At 39.0% G+C, this 20608-nt stretch overlaps 1 protein-coding gene across 1 annotated transcript in view; it reads left to right on the top strand.

The window, feature by feature from the left end:
• PLBD2 (phospholipase B domain containing 2) overlaps positions 1–18794 on the top strand; it is a 634614-nt gene extending 615820 nt beyond the window's left edge. The window contains exon 12 of the mRNA XM_044068270.1: positions 12329–18794. Coding sequence (XP_043924205.1) covers positions 12329–12499 — 171 coding nt within the window. The 3' untranslated portion in view covers positions 12500–18794. The remainder of the gene's footprint in view (positions 1–12328) is intronic.
• Positions 18795–20608: the final 1814 nt, after the last annotated feature.

The following is a 20608-nucleotide window of genomic DNA, read 5'->3' as shown; positions in this document are numbered from 1 at the left end:
AAAAGAAGTAGAAAACAAAACATAATAATACTGCTGCTAAGGATTCTTAATGGGAGTGGCACAATTTTACACAGGGTTTGTTCAGTGCATTCATGGCCTTGAAGCTCCTGTAGGGAGTTTGTGTTCCTGTCCCCTCTTGGTCTTTTACTCCTCCTAAGAGGCCTAGGGAGCAGGACTCTTCTGATGAGGAACTGGATTCTGACGAAGAATCTTTAACCTTTTCCTCTCCGGTTCCTTCTCTGTTAGAATTTTGTTCTGAGGAGGAGGGCTCCATTAGTCCGGATTCTGTCTTGGAAGAGCTTTCCTTTGGGGGTACTATTTCTCCAATGATGGAATTTTTCAAACATGACTGTACCCAGGTTTATAATGTCCAGAAGAGATATTGTGAACTCCTCCTGATGGAGTCTCCTAAGCATTCTGCTATCCCTCCTGTCCTTGCTGCCTTTTTATACACTTTTTCATCAGCTTCTCAGGCTCCTGACTCTCAGCCCCAGCTGCTGAAAAATCTGATAAGTTTTATAAGGTGCCTGATTGTAAATTTCTGTTCAAATGTCCTTCTGCTGATCCCTTTGTTTCTATTTCTTCAGGGAAACCTTCAAAACTATTACCTTCTACTAAGTAACTTCCTTCTGACAAGTAGGGCCATGGAAAGGTTAGGCAAAAAGGTGTATATTGCTGCTACCCTAGATTTTTGGGCTATTAACTACTAGACCCATATGACCAACTATGTTTTAGCTGTTCTGTCCCATGCCGTTCAGGTTGTTTCTGTCCTCCCTAACTCTGAGGGGAAGGCTTCAGCCATCTCTCTGTTGGGTTTCTCTTCTCAAGTAGCCCCTCATTCTATTAGATGTAGTTATGATGCAGCTGATGGTTCTTCTAGAGTTGCTGCCTTAAGTTCTGTGTCAAAACGTTATTCTTGCCATCCCCTTCAACTTTGCCTGATGATATTAAGGCTAAATTGATGGCTGCTCCTCCTGACAACAAAAGTCTCTTTGGTTCTGCTACTGCTGAGCTTTTTTTAGTCTTTGCAAGTTAAACTTAAGGCATTGCAGGAACTGAAACACATTTTTGTTTCCCCTTCTCCAAAATTTCAGATGCATTATCCTACCAGGCCTGCCTTTATAAAGAGACAGACTCACACTCCTACCACAGGTAAAAAGGGTTTTAGAAGGGCTCTTTCAGTTACGTCTGCTCAGACTCCTACAGATCTGAAGCCTCCTTTTGCAGAGAAACCAGGTTCTATCTCCTTCCCTCCCTTTTAAGTCGAGTTCCTTTATCTCTTCATCTTTCCCTATCTCTTCACAATTGGTTAAGGATCACTCAAGATTCCTGGGTTCTGTCTTTCATTCGTCGGGGCTATTACATTGTATTGAAATCCCTTCCTCCTTTTTTGGGCACTCCTCATCCTCCTCAGGAACAGCTGCCATTTTTTCCGGATGTCCTTCACAGCCTTTTGTCTCAAGGCACCATCCAAGCAATGTATGCTCCTCAAAAGGGGAAGTGGCTTTATTCTAGAATTTTTCTAGTTCCCAGGAAAAAATGTACCTGGAAACCCATTCTGGACCTTTCTCAAACTATCCCTTCAAACCCTATTTCCCCTTCGTCTACCTCAGGCTTTCCTAGTGTCTCTAAATCTCATGAATGCCTATCTCCATATTCCTGCTTATCCCTATTTTGGGAAATTTTTGCATTTCTGTTTCTTTCTTGCATTTTCAGTTCTCTACTGCCCCAAGGGTCTTCATCAAATGCCTTTTTCCTGTGATTGCTTTTTTGCAGGATGAGGAGAATACAAATCTCTCCTTATCTGAATGACATGCTCATTCAGGCTTCCTCTCCAGAAACCTTGCTTCAGCACCATCACTATGCTATTTTCCTCTTGCAGAGCTTAGGGTTTACTGTAAATTTCCAAAAATCCTTCCTGACTCCTTCTCAGGATCATGTTTTTCTCGGGTGCATGCTCCAAACCATTCCTATGGTGGCATCCCTGCCCCCTCTCAAGTCTCGCACTCCTCCCACAGGTTAAAAGGGTTTTAGAAGGTCTCCTCTTGTTAAGTCTTGCTCCTACAGCTCTGAAGCCTCCTTTTCCAGACAAACCAGGTTCTGTCTGACTATCTTCTTCCCTCCCTTTTAAGTCGAGTTCCTTTATCTCTTTGTCTTTCCCTATCTCTTCACAATTGGTTAAGGATCACTCAAGATTCTTGGGTTCTGTCCTTCAGGGGTATTTCATAGTATTGAAATCCCTTCCTCCTTTTTTGGGCATTCGCCATCCTCCTCAGGAACAACTACCCTTTTTTCCAGATGTCCTTCACAGCCTTTCGTCTCAAGGCACCATTCAGGCAGTTTGTGCTCCTCAAAAAGGTAACCCTTGCTTCAGCACCTTAACTACACTATTTGCATCTTGCAGAGCTTAGAGTTTACTGCAAATTTCCAAAAATCCTTCCTGACTCCTTCTCAGAATCATGTTTTTCTCGGATGCAGGCTCCAAACTATTCCTATGCTGGCATCCCTGCCCCCTCTCAAGGCTTTTTAACTCTGATTGCTTTTTTTCAGTCCCTTCTTCCTCTGGTCTCAGTTACAGACAGAGAGTTTCTAATGAGTCAAGGATGCATGGCTTCTACCATTTTTATGCTTCATCTATCCAGGCTTCAAATGAGAAAGCTACAGTGACTCCTAAAGTCAGTCTGGCCTTGACATTCTCATCCATTGGATTTTGCAATTCCTTTTCTTCCATGCCTCAAGCTAGAGCTTCAGTGGTAGATTTGTCAACTGTCTCTCAACCCAGAGCTTCCTTTTCAGCCCCCATTCTCCTCTCAGAACTCTTTTTGGATGTCTCAGACGCGAGGTGGGGAGCTTCTTTCAGCCCTCTAAAAGTTCAAGGCCTTTGGTTCCTTTGTTAGAAGGACAATATCACCATCAAAGACATAAGAGCTCTTCTAGCTATTCAGACCTTCCATTCTCTATTCATTCCAGGGCCCCTCAAAGTTTTTACAGACAATGCCACAGTGATGTGATTCATGACTATGCACTTTTTGGCATTTAGCTTGAGGCCATGGTTTTGACACCAGGTATCTGTCTCGGTGAGACCCTTTTGGAGGATGTCTGCATCAGTCGGAGAGTCAGTTATAGCCCCTAGTTTGTAGTAGTCTGCGAACTTGGTCAGCCATAGTCCTCCTGTGCTTGCCTGTACCTCTGAGAAGTAAAAGCCGAACAGGAGGGGTCCTAGGACTGAGCCCTGGGGAACGCCACTTGTAACCGGTTTAGAGTCGGACCTAGCTCCCGCAACTCTTATGTGGGTTCTGTCCGTGAGCCAATTGGCAACCCATCTCGTGATGTAGGGGTTTATGTTCAGGCTGGTGAGCTTGTCTAGAATACCAGAATGGGGAATGGTGTCAAAGGCCTTTGCGAGGTCTAGGTAGGCTGTGTGGACCACCTTTCCCTCGTCTATAGCCTTGGTAACTGTCTCAAAGAAGTCCACAAGGTTTAGGAGGCATGATCTGCCCTTAACAAAGCCGAACTGGGTAAGGTCCAGTGATTGGAGGTTCCCAATATCTCTGTCAATGAGATCCATGATGATGATGCGCTCCATAGCTTTGCAGACCAAGCCAGTCAGGCTTATAGGGCGATAGTTCCCGGGGTCTGTTGTGGCTCCACCTTTGTGGAGCAGAATAACCGTTGCTGTGTGCCACTCTATGGGCACATAGCCTGTGAAGAGGCTGAGTTTGAACAGTGTGTTTAGGTGAGGGGTTAGTTCATCTTTGAGCTCATGTAGGAAGCAGCCTGGGACACCGTCAGGTCCGGTCCCATTGATGCTGTGTTTTTGGCTTTGGAGAGGGCTGTTTTAACCTGAGTGTCTGTGATTTCAGGGGCACTACATTCTTCTGGTATGTTTATGGTTCCTTTTGGGGGGTGAGAGGTGGGTGACATTTGCACTGAACCTGTCTGCCAGGATGTTGGCGATATTGGTCAGTTCACTGTATTTTGTGCCATTCTGCACCAACTCCGAGCAGATCTGAGAATTGACACTTGGATTCTTGACATAGCTAAAGAATACCTTGTGGTCATCTTTTGAGTCCTTGGTAATTTTTCTTTCAAAGCTAGCCTTGGATGATTTTGAGGGATCATAGTTTCTTGCTGATACTGATCAGGGATGTCTTCCCTTCTTGGGATTTTACCCTTTTCTGTACTAGTTTCCTCCTCCTGTTGTATATCTTGTTTATGGCAGGGGTCCACCAGACTGGTTTCCTTTTCTTGGAGGAGTGAGTCTTGGTTTTGCTTGGGCTAGCATGATCCATGCATTCTTGTAGGTGCCCGTAGAGTGCATTAGTAAAGGATTTTGCAGCTTGGGCAGTGTTCTTTAGCATGGGGGCTTTGAAACTTTCCACCTTGGTCTTAAGTAATGTGACGTTTGCTTTTGAAAATTTTTTACGGTGGTTTCTTTGACCAGGGATGGGAGCGGAATGTGGATATCCAGAGTGATTAGTTTATGGTCGCATCTAACCAGTGAGGGGTTGACCTCTGGTGTGGAACACTGGTCGCCCATGTTGGTGATGACCAGGTCCAATATGTTGTCACCTCTGGTGGGGGTGTTGACCTGTTGATCCAGGATGTTTGAGTTTATAAATTCTAGGAAATGTTGGGCAAGGGAGTTAGTACTTGAGTAGTTCTCCCAGGTAATGTTTGGGTAATTGAAATCACCCAATATCAGGGTGTTTGGTAGGACTTTTATGTTTCCAGAAATGTGGAATGGGGGTCCTGGGACTTGGTAGGTGATCTGTAGCAAGCTACAATTTGAATTGCAGCTTTGTCCGTTGTTAGTTGCACGTGGATGATCTCCGAAGCATCGTGCTCTGCCACTAACCTGGAGGTGTTGGGTATCTTTGAATATGGATACGCCCCCGCCTTTTGTATTTCGGTCTGGGTTTTGTGGCCAAAATGTATGGTATGAGTTGTAGCCTGGCAGTGCTGGAGTGCTCTCTGGAGCCTTAAACCAGGTTTCTGTTACTGCACATATATCGATTTTCTCCATACTGAGGAGTGCCTAGAGTGCATGCATTTTGAGGTTTAGATTTCTGGCATTGAGTAGCATTACCCTCAGTTTTTTGTTACTTGTGCTATTTACGGCGGTGGGTTTGTCTTTTGAGCCTTGCCTAAAAAAGGCACTATGGGGGTGGCAAGATAGTATTCGAAAGCCTAAGGGTGATGGGTGCAAGCAGTCTCTAGCGAAGCAGCGTGACTTATCGAGCACGTCAACCCAGGCTGACTTACACTGGATCCCCTTTGAATGACACCAGAAGCTTAGCCAATTGTTGAAATTGATCATTTTTTCTTTATACCTTGGTATCATTCTTGGTGAGGGCAGGATGCTTCTCTGGGTCAGGGTCATACTGGCCTGGGCTATGTGATCAGAGAGCTCTTCCATGTCTCTTTTCATGTAGTCCAGGGAGGTACGGCTCAGGTCATTCACACCAACATGGACAATGACAGAGTTGTATTTGTACGTGTTCTGGAGTGACCTGAGTGCTTGTGTTATGTGGCAGATCCTGGCACCCGACAGGCAGCTAACAGTGACCTTCTCCTTGTTCAGCCTAGTGAGTGGGATGTCAGTGTGCCTGACTATAGAGTCATCTATTACTAGTGTGTTGTGCATGTTATTTTGCCTTAAGGGCTGTGATTTGTGTGGCACACTGGTTTTGTGAAGTATGTGTTTCATGGTTTGTGTTGGGGGGTGGAGGCTGGATGTCTGCTTTGGAGGTCTCTGTTGCTTTTGCAGATTTTTATTTAAAGCCTCCGAGTATGTTTTCATGTATTTGTGTTTTTTTTTGCTGGTGCTGGTTTCATGGGTCTATGTGAGACTGGTGGTGTGATGCAAGTAATTCCCTTCTCCTCTTGACTTTCTGGTCCACTCTTGGGTTGAGAGAGCATAGCGTCCAGTTTAGCTGTATAATTGCATCTCTCGTATGTATTAGTGTTTGGTGGTAGGAGGAGAGGGTTGTCTGTGTACATGAGGCAGTTGTAACATTGCCTCAAAATGCCCAGATTCACCAGTTGGACCGGAGAGTACACCTGAAACTGCCCTTTGGATATGTCTGGATAGGTACAGTGAACTGTTTTACTGATTGGCTGGTAAGGTCGAATAGAGAGCCTTGTCCTTCTCTACAGGATGGGGGGGGGGGTCTAGTGCTAAGGTTTATTAGTGCTTGCTATGAGTTTTGAGCATGTGCCGAGCTGAGAAGTGAATGGTTTGAGTGCTTAAGTTGAAAGTTTGTCTAGTTCCAAGAGAAAAATTGAAGAGTAGACTTTGTTAAGCCAGGAATAGTTATACCCTAGCTAGCCGGCACTGCCTGATGCACAAAACCGCACTAATGCCGGTGTTATAGCAGGGAAATGAGAGAGAGAAATTAGCCCAAAATGGCCAATAAACTTCTAATTTCTGGGCTGAAATCACTCCTCCAGGGACAGATAGGCTGCTCAAAGCTCCCCTCTCTCACAGGTGAACAGAGAAACTTCCTTCTATCCAAGTAAGGTATGGGCGAACACCGAAACTTGTAACACAGCCCTGTATTCAGCAATAACCTGAAAACTGGACTATACGAGCTTTGGCTTCTAGATTTAAGATCAAACAATTCTTAAAGGTGTCCTTCATATTAGGCCTCTCTGGAAGCCTATTTCTTGTTCCTGGGACCTTAATTTTGTTCTTTAAAACTTGACACAGGCTCCATTTGAGCCTGCAGCTTCAGCTTCCTTATAGCGCTGTACTTGGAATACTGTTCTTCCTTTGGCCCTTACTTCAGCTAGAAGGGTATATGAGCTTCAGGCCTTTATTGCTGTCCCTCCTTTTTTAGTTTTTCATAGGGACGGAGTATCTGTCTGTACTCATCCTTCTTTTATGCCCAAGGTGGTTAATGAGTTGTCTCTTAATCAGCCCAGTCATTTGCCCACTTTTTTCCCTTCTCTGTAAGCTGCTAGTGAGAAGTTTCTTCACACCTTGGATTTGCATAGACAGCTCAGATATTATTTAGATAAAACTAAAGCCATTTGTAAATCTGAACAACTTTTTATCCCAGGTCTCAAAGTTTCGCTATTTCTAAGCAAACAATTTTTTTTTCCTGCGTCTCTAAGGCCATTTCTTTTTGTTACTCTCTTCATGGGAAAAGTCTTTTGACTTTTGTTGATGCTCATTCTACCAGGGCTGTGGCTTCTGGTACTTTTTTCAGAGGATTGGATACCAACGCCATCCTTGAGGCAGCTACTTGGCCTTCTGTGCATACTTTTGCCCAACATTATAAGCTGGATGTGCTTTCCTGAGATAGAGACAGATTTGCCAGAGCTATCCTGCATGGCGTTTTTGAGGGCTCTTCTAGACCCTACTCCTCCCAAGTTTACTCTTGAGGTTTTATACTCTTCCTAGTGTAAGGAATACTGCAGCAGTAATATGGGAGGACATAATACAGTTGTGCAAAATCTTACCGTACAGTAGCTGTCCTTTCCTTCACTGTTGCAGTATTCCCTCCTCCCCCTTTTGTTCTTTTTTCCTTTTGGTTGCACATGCTCCTCCTTTCCATCTTGGACTGTTCCTCCTGGGGCTTTTCAGTTCTGAAGATGGTACGTCCATACATCACCTTTATGCCCTGCTCTGTGAGTGGGGAGCATACTTGTGACGTGCGACATACTAGTAATCCTAAGTATTTGGTATACTGGCCGGACATTGGGCTAACCTTGGCAGGGGATCTCTAGGGTAAGGAATCCTGCAACAATGAAGGGAAGGACATCTACTGTTATAGTAAGATTTTACACTACTGTACTTTCTGACGATTCCTATTTTTGTTGTAATTTGAAAGATCCCCCTTCCTGTTCTTGTATCTCTTTTGCTATATTCTCTACTTCAAATACTGCTGTGTTGTTTTATTTTTGATAGCAAAGGAGAAATGGTAATGTCTTCATAATGTTAATAAAAACATCATTTTAAAAATAGGATTGGTATGTGTTGTTAACGTTAGAGTATGTAAGAGTAGGTTGTATGTATCAGAAGTTTTGATCATTTTTGTTTGTGCAGGATCTGGTAATTTACTGTAAAAAAAAAAAAAAAAAAAAGGGGGGGGGGCTACCTGTGGAAGAGGATTATTATTATTTTATAACATATTAGTGTTGTCTGATGTAAGAGTACCATCAGAAGAATCTATTCCGGTTGCACTTTGTTTTACCTTTCAAATGATAGCTTCTTGCAACTGTGCTACATATTTTTCCGCATTAACATATCAGACGCTGATCAGAAAATGCATGACATAAAAATAGTAGTGCTTTCTTGAGTACCCACAATACAGTGCTTCACCATACCTCTCAACCGTCCCAAATTCTTCATTAAATTCCGGTTTTGAGGGCAAAATATTGGGGTGCCACAAATTCCCGTATGGCCTCTTTAATTTCTGAATTTTCTTTTTTGATATTTTTTTTACTCCTGATGTCATCATGTGCAGGGCATGCACAATGACATCATATTCTGCAGACTGGTCTGTGTTTGCACATTGCGCATCACATCTTTCTTCCCCAGCTCCTCCTCCAGGTAAAAAATATAAACTTAACTTATATGTGCGTGTGAGAGAAACAGCAGCTTCTTTACTTATTTAATTATGCAGGCATTATTGTACTATAACTGTTTTACATTTAGAGAGAAACTGCAGCTTCTTTACTTATTTACTTAACAGGTTAACTTATATGTGCGTGCTGGAGAAACAGCGCCTTCTTTACTTATGCAGGCATTGTTTTACATTTAGAGAGAAACGGCAGCTTCTTTACTTATTTACTGCAGGAGAAACTTGCAAGTGGTAGGAGAAGGCATTGTTTTAGATTTAGAAATGGCAGCTTCTTTACTTACTGCAGGAGAAACTTGCAAATGACAGGAGAAGGCATTGTTTTACATCTAGAAAGAAACGGAAGCGTCTTTACTTATTTACTGCATTAGTGCACTGTTTTATATTAAGAGAAGTGGCAGGCAGGAGAAACTTGCAAATGGCAGGAGAAAGTGTGCTTAATGTTTACAGCTGAGTTGTGAAATGGCAGGCAGGAGAAACTTTTTATAGGTGCTTAACTTTTAAGTAACAGCTGTAAACGGCAGGAGAAACTGTGTTTAGCTTATGTGAATGCAAGAGAAACAGCAGCTACTTTACTTATTGGCTGCAGGCATCAGTGTATTGTTTTACATTTATAGAAACAGCAGGCACCTTTTATAGGTGCTTAACCTAGATTTACGGCAGGAGAAGGTGTGCTTAACATTTACAGTGTAGTTGTGTATGTGATTACTTAATGGCAGGCATCATCCCGGCAGCTGCTGCAGGCATTACTTAACAGCTTAGAGTTACTCAGACTCAAACCCTATACCTTAGGTACAAGAGCCTAAATTCTCTACCCCATACCACCACTTGTGATTCAAGGAAGTTTTACAGAATGTCTGGAATGTTTGACTCATACTTTTGGTCTGTTCCTCTTACAATTTGTGATTTTCTGGCAAATCAGTGAGAACTGAATTCACTAAATAACAATAGCCATTTAAGTTTGTCTTCCTATCTTTCAAGAAACACATGGTAACACTCAACATTTTATTCTAGCAAGATTTCTAAGCTTATACAGGCAATGTTTAAAATGTGTCCCTGGCTTTGGGCATTTGACCCCCCCAATAAATTTTGGCTTTTTCCAGATTTCTTGTGCTGTATAGTTTTTCAAGGGGGGGAGATATGGTTAGTGCTGCTTATGGCAAGTCTGTGTTGTTTGTAGCAGAACAGGTAGAATACTTGCTTTTGATGCAGAAGGCTGTGGGTTCTACTCCCACAGTATGTAGATGGATTGCTGATACTGTACTGTGTTGTACTTTTAAAGGGGGCGGATGCTGCAGTCCTGAGAATGTCCTCTTTGGTGGAGATACCTAGTAACTATGAGCCTGTTATCAGTTTGCCATCCATTCCCTATTGCAATATTACTAGCTTATTATTTTTTTTTTAATGTAACATATACAATTTATTCCTCAAGGGCAACAGGCACTTTATTTATAGATGAAATAATGAAATATTAAGTTGTTTGCTAGCAGTAACCTCTTCATTAGTTCTAGATCTTACAGATATCTTTAATGTGGAATTTAGATGATGTTTACTTCTGTGGAGGTTGTGCGCATTTACTGATACTGGTGAATTGTAGAAGTTTGAGTAGAGTTTTATTATGGAAATGTGGTTTATGCATCTTGTTTCATTGCTTACTGGAAAAATGTTCAAAACAATAAATTTAAAACGCGCTCTAACAAGTGTGGTATATTATACAAGAAATGTAATTTAATGCAATCAGGAAGGTGTATCAAAGAACGCATGGATGTTTTGTGTGCAAGGGGCCTATGATTTGAAAACAGCCCAAAGGTAATCTTTATCCGCCACTGGCCAGATGCGTTTTTCTTTGAATGTGGGTTTCATGCTGTTTCAATGAATGTGAGTTTCAAGGGCAGTGAAGTTTTAATGCTTAAGTCTATTTTCATTGAGAAACTGTATTGCTTTGTTTAGCAGATGTCCATCAGTGTTTGTGCTATAAAATGTCAAATAAAAGTTTTAAATAAAGTCCATATTATCGTAGAAGTAAAGCAGTGCGAACATTACAGTGTCTATGGTAAATGGGGTGAAATAGCCAAGTAATGGGACATTGGAATGGCTGCAGGGGGGAGGGCTGTGTATAGGGGGGCCCCATTCGACCATGATTTTCTGAGGGAGGAAGTGCGGCAAACTCAGACAGCCCTGGGTGGCACAAATTCAAGCCAAGCCACTGATCATTAGGCCATGGAGAATAACTTTTGGAGGTCCTAGCTATGATATTCTTTTGCTAAAATTGGAATATTGCCTACCATTAAATGCCCTACTTTTACCACAAAACTCACATATTGCAAGTCAACAAAAACAAAATCCTAAGGTTCATCATCTTCTCCCTTCCCAGTGAACATCATTGCTACACACTTCAAAAAAATGGTTCCCATTTACAACAGGGTCTGGGCTGGGGCCATATTTTGGTTGTCTGTGTTTGTTTGTGTTCGAAAGTTGGTATCCCACAATTCCATTGGAGTGGGCGGGTTACATAATTATGTATGCGAATTGCATGTTAATCAGCATACACATTTGTACTTTTTTCATGAGCCTTTGTCTAGATTTGTGATGTTTCCAGGATGAGAAGTATGGATTCAGCTGTTGAAAATTTCATTGCATAAAAACACATGCTAAATTAAAAGTTTTAGAGTACACCAAACTGCTGGTTCTATTTCCATTCACTAGTGGTAATGAGCATTGGCTCTACAGTATTAAGAAAATTTTTTTTTATTTAGCATAGATGTTGGTTCTGTCGATGAGTTGTTATAATTTCTTTAGTTAGATAGATGGCCTCAGGGTTTTAGTGCTGATAGTAAGTGCTTTGAGTTTTAGAAGGCTTTATCCATACAATAATTTACCTGTTCAGAATACTGACTGAGCAGTTGAGTTTCTTATATTTTGTAATAATTTTTCTAAGTGTGTAGTTGCTGTGTCCACTCAATATATGAGTTTAAATAAAAAAATCTTATTTCTCCTATGGTGTGCTTAAGCCTATCATTCTAACACAGTCTTCTGTTCAGCTGGTGATGTCTGTTGTTAGAATGCATATTGTGTTACAGTTTTATGTAGCGTTTACTGTGAAAGTAGGTTATTTATTTTAGCATTATATTACATCAGAATAGTTTACTAAGGAGGGAAGTTATATTTACCTTCTCTTAAGTTGCTAATAAATTGCAATATGTGGAACCATGATCATTCCTAGTGCCTGCATTGCTTGTAGCAAACTGAGGCAGCAAAGGTTCTGCAGTTTGCTTACTTTCCTGATCTGTCTTTCAGAAGGCAGTTCAGTGCAGTAGACAGTGTTAGAGAAGTTTAGTGAAAACCTTTTTGAAACTTTCAATTTACATCTGCCTATCCTCCCTTTGTCCACCTGGGTTTTTGTTGAGGTTTTTCAGATTTTCCCCAATATCACAAGGATGTGCTGATAGGTGAACTTAGTCCTCTAGATTACTCTTGAGTTGTACATGTGTTTGTGTCCTGTGATGGATAGGTGTTCCCTCATGCAGGGTACATTTTATGCATTGTGCCTATCACTTGCCTGACAAGTTTGAGTTTTTCTATAGCCCTGTATAGGATAAAGCCAGTGATTGGAAATGAATGAATAAATGAAAGATTAACTGAATAATTGTTCTTCTTTAGTAGTTTATATAAATGTTCAGTCACACATTGTTACATAGTGTAACTGGCTTATCTGTTGGTGAATATTACTTCTTCTACAGATTACTTCCTTTGAGCTGTACAAAGCCTACAAGCTGATTGCCATCAGTGGTCCAGCTTATGATGAGGTACCACCCTTCCAGTGGAGCACATCGCCCTACAAAGACCTGATTCACATGGGACATCCTGACCTGTGGCAGTTTCCTGAGGTGAAGGTTGAGTGGGACTGGTAACTACATGCAAAGGAGAAAAAGAAAAAGAAAGAAGCACTTTCAACTGACTGAACTGGATGACGCTTTAACCTTTGCTAGATGAACTACTGGACTAGAAGATCGAATGAATGTTGATGCAGACAATAAGAGGCTTAGTTTCTGTATAAGAAGCTCTTTACTTAACTGCTTGAGTTTTGCAAGGGATTGTGCAGAACTGATGTATGTTAACTTTCCATATTCTAAAACATTTGTTGCTTATGCTGTGAAAATTACATTTTTTTCAGTGAAACTGATCAGTACAAACATCTTTAGTGGCTAAAATTATGCAAAGACTTGTTACAGTTAAGCATTATACTTCACATTAGTATGATAATTCACATGAGGAAGGAAAGCATGCTCGCTTAAGTACAGCAGAGTGTAGTGGTGCCTTTCTCTACAAGACAGTTTTTCAGAGTTTGGCAGTGATATTGTATTAACTGTACAAAATCAATTGGAGAATTGTTATACAAATTATGTAAAACTGATTTAATTTTACACATTCAAAAGTAATAAACAGATATTTTTGTTTTTATATTTTAATAGCTAAATTACAGTTTTCCTCTCTTTTTCAAATGTTTTTCTAATTTTCCAGTGTAATACATTAGAGGTGTCCCTTCTTTTGCAACATGGATGCGAGATGTTACGTCAGCAGTGTTTTCTTGCATGTTGCCCATCTCCCTCCTCCCTCCTATGCTGCATCATGAAACAATATTATGCTCCTTTTGTCATCTGAGAATTATTTTAAATATCCATGCTTTGTCCATTTTTAATGTTTCCCATTATGATATGTTTGTACATTTATAATTTTTTCCATTGTGCTATGATTCAGCAATGTTCCAGTTCTAAGGCATATTGAGAAACATGAATGGAAAAGGGCATTTGTTTAATGTACCCCTAAATCCAGTGCTCTGTGGAGTTTGCTGTTACTGCTCGTCTTGCACTTTTTTTTCTGATCAGTGATGCAGTGTATTTTGTTCAATAAGCAGGGATGATATAAAAGAGCAGTCAGATTTTAATTGAATGTGACCATTTCAGAGCTCAGCAGACTGGTCTTGCAAAAATGTATTGCTTTAAAATCCCAAGTGATATGTGAAAATAAACTGTGCATCCTACCTTTTTTTAAAAACAGTATATTTTACCAGTATTTGATAGAAGAAAGGCCCAGACGTTAAGTACATTTGTTGTTATACATCTAAGATGTCTGGTGTTCTCTCTGTCTAGATCATTCACCTGATGGAGCATTGCTAAGCAGTAATGTACACTGTGTATATATTTAGTAGGCTGCAAGTTGACTGAATGGAGTGAATGTTGTCCATGTACAAATGTGTTCCAGCCACATGTAAAATCAGCAGAAGAACGTAAAATGCATCATAGATTTGCACGACCCCAGAAGTGCAAGCTTCTGCCATGGCTTAGAATATTTATGAACCTTGCAATAGTTTTGACTGGCTTATAACAGTGGTCTGTAATTGCACTCCTGTGAAGAAATTGCATCTGCCCTGTTGTCATTTTGTACACTCCACTGGAGAGCATACTGGAATTGTTCATAGTCCAGCAAATTCATTTTCTGTACTTCTGTACAATATTTTGAGTCTTTCAAATGGTACTGTAACATCTAGGTTCCTCAGTTCCAGCTGATTGAAGTTTTGTGTGTTTAAATCTTTTAAGTATTTCTTTGGGTACTACACGACTCAAGTGCACCCCTCCCAAAAAAAGCATAGCATTTCTCATACAAATACTGATTTCACATTAAATCTGCAGAACAGATCATCACTTCCTAAATGTTTTTTACCTTTACTCTGAAACACTTAAAATGGGCCTTAAATGTATTAAATTACTAGAAATATTTTCATGGTCTTCATAGTGGACAGTTTACTGTTGATAGCTTTTATTACAGCCATTTTTATAGAAAACTGAAGGCCCTGGTCAGACATGTTAGAGCTTCCTCCAGAGTTTAATCTAGCTACTAATTAAGTGCTAATAATAAAATATTTTAGATATTTTGGCAAGGACTCTTCATCTAACAGCTGTCACAAGGCAGGTGATAAAATGCATCACTGACACAAACTCTGGCAAGTACATTTATTAAGGATTTTTATACTCCTGCTTCTGGTAATAGTGTCTTGGCTGGTCAGATGAATGATGCAATTTGCAGTTCTTCACCAATTATTACTTCTGACACTTGATAGAGCCTTGAAATTGATTAAACCAAATGCAATGTTTGGGCCAGACTATTTATTTTGCTTTTTCTCTAAGTAATATTTCTGATGGCTTGTTGCCAAGTTTGGTTGACCTGTTTCAAAACTCTCTAGATTAGTTATTTACTTATTTAATATTTTGAAAAAAGCTTACATTATTCCAATTTCTAAAGGGAGCCTGGGCTTTACTGTGCCAGTTTACTGTAAAATTATTTGAGCATATTCTTTGGTACTTTGTTTTAACAAGGACCTTGAGAAAGATATTGATATTTACCAGCAATGTTTCAAATCTAGTTATTCTTCTTTAACCAACTTGCTTAATTTCTACTTTAATGTTCCTATAGCCCCAGATGAGGGTCTTGCAGGTGACATAATTCATGACGACTTTGCTAAGGCCTTCCAATTCTGTTTCTCAAGTAGGAATTGTGCATGTATTAGAACAATTTAATATTGATACATTAAATAGACAGTTGGTATCTAAGTGGTTGGAGGGTAGCTAGATGATGCAAGGTTAAAATCAAGGATTGCTATTCCAATTCTAGGCTAATTAGGACATCTTAAGGGGTCATTTTGGGCCCTCTGCTGTGTGGGTTGTTTGCCTGCATTACACAATGAATGTAATGTATGGTTTATCAAATTTGCTGAAGATGTGAAAATGGGTAGTATTATATAACTAGCTGTTTCCATAGCAGCTTGCAAAGCTATTTAGGTCAGCTTTTGTGTTCCACAAAATTTGACAGGATGTTTACTATCAATAAATGTTCTATGCTGCATCTTGATAGTAAAAATAATGCTTATCCCTAAGCTATTAACAAATTGGTTTTGTCCAGTATAAATTGTCAGAGATTGAGGGGTACTGGTTAGGTAATGGACTTAAATTTGATGAACATGTAAAGATTTTATTGAGGAAGCTCTGTGAGTTAATTAGTAATATTTTACAGTGCTCTAGTAGTAAGGACAATAAGATACTGATCCCAATCCCATTATTCAAGACATCAGTGAGACCTGTTTTGTTGTAGCATGTTTCATTTTGTATGTTAAATTCTTCCCAGGTTAGGAAATTGGAGAATATTTAGCATAGTTGTACTAGGCACATTAATGGTATGAGGCTTGAATATCAGGACAAACTTAAGCAACATTTATCATTTTCTGTAAGTTACAGATTACTGTGTGATGATTTGATGCTGATTTATACATTTTTGAAAGTGAACAATTGACATCTACTATAGGAATTAACCTTTTTCAATACAGTTTTAAGACTAGGAGTCAAAAATCTTTTTGCTCATTTGCCATGGTTTAGGTCTGCCACCTTAGCTTTGTTTTTTTTTTCATATATATTAGGGCTACAAAACTCGAATTTCTTCTTTTCAGTATTAGGACTGGGTAGTTTGGAGAGTTATAAAAAGGCTGTTGACTTTTTTGGATAGGTGATAGGGTATTTGAACCTGGCTTACATTTTGGCAACTTTTAAATGGCCCCTAGTAGTCCCTGAGTTTTGTAATTTGAACATTGAACAGTATTGGCAGAAAAGCCTGTCTGTTCAATTACATATTTACCTTGCCATTTGAGAATAGTGTTGAGATGTCCATATGTAATAGAGTTCCAAGTTGTTATGAAGCCTATTGCCACTTTTATTGCAGAATTTTGAGTGGTAATATTATAATTAGTTTTTGTCCTAGCACCTGGAAGCTCCTGTGATCAGAGCAGTACCCCAAGGCTCTCCCTTGCTTGCATTTTGTACTAATACCACCAAACAAATTTAGACGTGTGTCCGAATAGCTTTAAGCTAATTGAACCAGCAGGTCAAGCCCTGAGCTTAACATAGATCTTAAGAGATTTTTATTTTTCAAAATGCTGCAAAAGATTCTCCTGTATAATCAAAAAGTGACATGGTGATTCTTGGTTCTTCTTCAAATGAGATTTTCCTTTACTGTGCAATCTTTTCAGAAGATTAGCAAAAATTTGCAGAATTTTGAAGCATCATTCTATGGCAAACATTCTATGATCAACACTTGAGGTTTTATTATTTGGGAAAACAGTTGACATGATAGTCAGTTTGTATAGTAACATAATTTTCTGGGGTGAATTGAAACATAAAGCAAAGTAGTGTCTGTCTTTTGACCTCCCACACAAGTGACACTGCTAATCTTGCTTATTTGTAATTGTAGTCATTGTTTTTGTTGGTGTAGATGTAGCAGTGACATTGCATAACATCACCGTGCTGTTGGCTTTACATTTTTAATTCATAAAAATGCAGTTGTGCATTTTCGTACATAATAGTAAGGCTTGTGGGAATGTATGCTATAGATACCGCAGCACACCCAGGGGGTGTAAGGAACTCTTGTTTTCAGATAATGTGTTAGTTTCCCTGGGAAACCATTTTCTAGTAATTTGGACATGCCTTACAAAATGTTTGGCTGGGAACCAGTGGCTCATTCAACAGGGCACTTAACACAAATCGGAAGGATGTGTTGGTTCTAGAGCTGAGCAGTATTTGTGGTAAACATTAAAAGTAGCAGTTACTTATCCTGTAGCATTATGTGAAATCCAGGTCTGCTGGTGAGATAATCTGTTTTCTAATAACTGTTGTCATAAAGTACAACATCCACAGTGCTCATAAATGAGAAATTAATGGTTTGTTTTTATTTAAGAAAGGAGTTTGATGCAGGCAAAATAATGTACAGATTGTTATCACAAGAAATGTGTGAAAAACTCTTGCAATGCAAGATCATACCCAGGATCTTGGATACCAAAAATGTAACTTATATTGGTATTTTGCAGAAAAATATGAGTAATCTGTTATGAATTAACTTACTAAGAATAGTTCCAGTAGGAATTAAAGTGTGAAAATAAGTTCTAGCTTTCTCATCTGTAATTGAAAAAAGTTTAATTTGCTTTTAATAATATGAGTGAAGTGTTTGCTTATTCAGACTTTTTAGGGACAGTTTGTAAATGTGACTTGATGTACACATTTTCTTGCAAAGTAATTGTCAGTTTAGGAAGTCACATTTAAGTCAAATGTTGAAGGGGAAAAATCTTTCAGCGGTTGTAGCCTGGTTTTTATTTACTAACTTACAGAATATAATTATCTGTTAATTTTTTTGTGTGTTCAGAACTTTCTGGTACTGAAGTGTAGTTTTGGCAGGATAGAAATACTCTAGTGTGTGTATATATATATATATATATATATATATATATATATATATATATATATATATATATTGTATTTATTTTCTTCTTTTAAGGACCAAAACTCTGAGCTTTGTTTAGGTAATAAACCAATAACACAGCAGGGGATGTACTGCCTGTACATACCTCTTAACTGTCCAGATTTTTGCCTCAAAAGTTCAGTCTATCCCTCATAAAGTTTGGCTTTCTTGCAAATCACTGAGATGATCTAAGGAATGAAATTAGTAAATAATATCATACATTTCAGATTAAACTTGATAGCCTTTAGAAAATGCATATTAATACATACCCTCTTATACTAACAACTTTTTAAATTTGTAAGAGTAATATTTAAAATATTTCCCTATTTTGGGGTCTCTGTACCCCCATTGTGTCAAGCTTTATCCAGATTTTTTGGGCTAAAAGGATGACAGGTATGCAAACATATATGGACTTGTGTACACTTCTGTTATCACAGACTTTTCATTTAGACCCAACTCTAATTTGCACAAAGCATCTCTTTTTGAGTAGACATGAGTTTTTGGTAACAGTTCCACCACTCCAGAAAGCCATTACTGCCACATCAGTTTCTGGCAGCTTCTTCTCTGCCCATCTAGTACTTTTTGTCTAGCAGATATCTCATGATAGCAAGAGTAGCTTCCTTTTAGGGGTTCTAGTCTTTAATACTTAGCTCTAACTTGGGTCTTGTATAGATTTATTCCTTTGACACCATAATGCTTTTTCATGTGTACATGTATGTATATAAAGAAATAAATGTAATATAAAGTATATTTTATTTCTTTGAAATTTAGATTTTTAAGAAGTCGGTCTACCCCTGTCTATTTTGATTTGATTTGTTTTATCTGCTGAGATTTTACTGTAGTTGAATAAAACACTGCATATCACAAACATCTATTTTTTTGGTTTTTTTTTTTAACAATATTACAGTAAACTCTCAGTTAACCGGCATCCATGGGGATTGGTAGATGCCGGATAACTGTAGTTTCTGGTTGCTTGAGAGTTACTATTAAAAATAGGCCTAATACTGTACCTTATACTGTTGTCTGGTTTGACTTGTTCTCAGGTTGAGGAGAGAGGAAGTGTATTCCTATCTTCCTTTTTAAAACTTCAAAACTCTAAAAACATAAGGTATGTTCCTGCAGGGGGTAAACAAAGTGCAACACATGAAAATTGTACAGTATTTCTTCAATATTTTCAGCAGGTTGCTTGAGTTCCGGTTTACTGTATTTGTAGTATTTTCTTAGTACAAAAATAAATTGTTGGGATATCCCTGGCAGTAGAGATGACTAGCTGTCTACTTGGTAAGATGGGGCAGTGGGGCAGCGGTAGCGTTGTCACCTCACAGCAAGAGGTTCTGTAGTTCAATTCTCAGCTGGGGTGCCTTCTGTGTGGAGTCTGCATGTCCTCCCTGCTTTCATGTGGATTTCCTCCAGGTGCTCCAGTTTCCTCCCACGTTATAAAGACATGCATCTGGAGTTGGCTTTGTTCCAAGTCAGACTTTTCCGGTAAGCAAATAATAAAATAAATAAAGAAATGCGTTATCTCCCTGTTTTTTGTATTTTCTCAGCAAAGTATGACAGTAACCTTCCTAACATAACATTCAACAAGTCATATGGCATTTGCTTTTATTTATTCCAAATATCTGGTGCGGTGTGACTAACTGAAGACCAGGAACCAAATAGAAAATGCACCAAACAAGCCTGTATACGAACTCTGTTTATTGCAGTAAAAACACGAAAAGATTAAGCGCTTTCAACTTTCACATAGAAGAATACATCAGAATAAAGCACACTGATTTGAGAACCATCTTTATACCCGTACATGTTACATAATACATAAAACTGAGCCAATGAAATGGTAAAAAAAATCACGTGAAAAAATGAGCAATATTAATTAAACAAAATGTTAATTTTCAAACTGACCTTGCTTGCTACACATAGAAAACTATTATATATTAAATATATTCAGCATATGTCTAAAAATACAGGCACAGTAATGCATATAAAAATGTTAAAATACTTAAAGTTTCATAGATTTTTCTGTCAGGGCTGGAAGAATAGTCAAGGAATCATTTATAGTTGGTGGAAAATTAGCTGCTATTCTGAGTTGCCACACCAGCTCTTTTTTACTTAATAAATTCTTCCAGTCACCCCCCCCCCCCTTAAATCTATGTCCACTGTATCCAGAATACCAAATTTAAAACCTACAAAATTGGAACAAGCGAGGGAATGCATTATATTATATAACATGTTTTTTGACCATTTCATTGGCTCAATTTTATGTATTATGTAACATGTACTGGTATATAAAGATGGTTCTCAAATCAGTGTGTTTCATTCTGATGAAGTCTTCTGTGTGAAAGACGAAAGCGCTTAATCTTGGTGTCTTTTTACTGCAATAAACTGAGTTTGTATACAGGCTTGTTTGGTGCATTTTCTATTTGGTTCCTGGTCTTTATTCATTTATTTAATTAAATGGTGCAAAGCTTTGGGAGGCATGTTCATTTGAAGACAAGTGAATCATGTTGAACACTTCATCTTAAGGGATAAACCTGGAATTTTCTTTTTGTAGAGTACCCCCCCCCTCCCAGAAGTGATGGTGTATTAGCACACATTAAGTGAATACCCATAGCAAGCTGAAGGGAAATACTTTTTGAGTTCACTTGGGGAAGCCTTTTGCTCTAATAAGGAAGTACAGATTGCTA

The sequence above is a fragment of the Protopterus annectens genome, chromosome 4.part0, assembly GCF_019279795.1.
Source record: "Protopterus annectens isolate FY-2018-M chromosome 4.part0, PAN1.0, whole genome shotgun sequence".
Taxonomy (NCBI): Eukaryota; Metazoa; Chordata; order Ceratodontiformes; family Protopteridae; genus Protopterus; species Protopterus annectens.
Note: the sequence above shows the minus strand (reverse complement) of the source record. Positions and strands in the feature narration are given on the sequence as shown.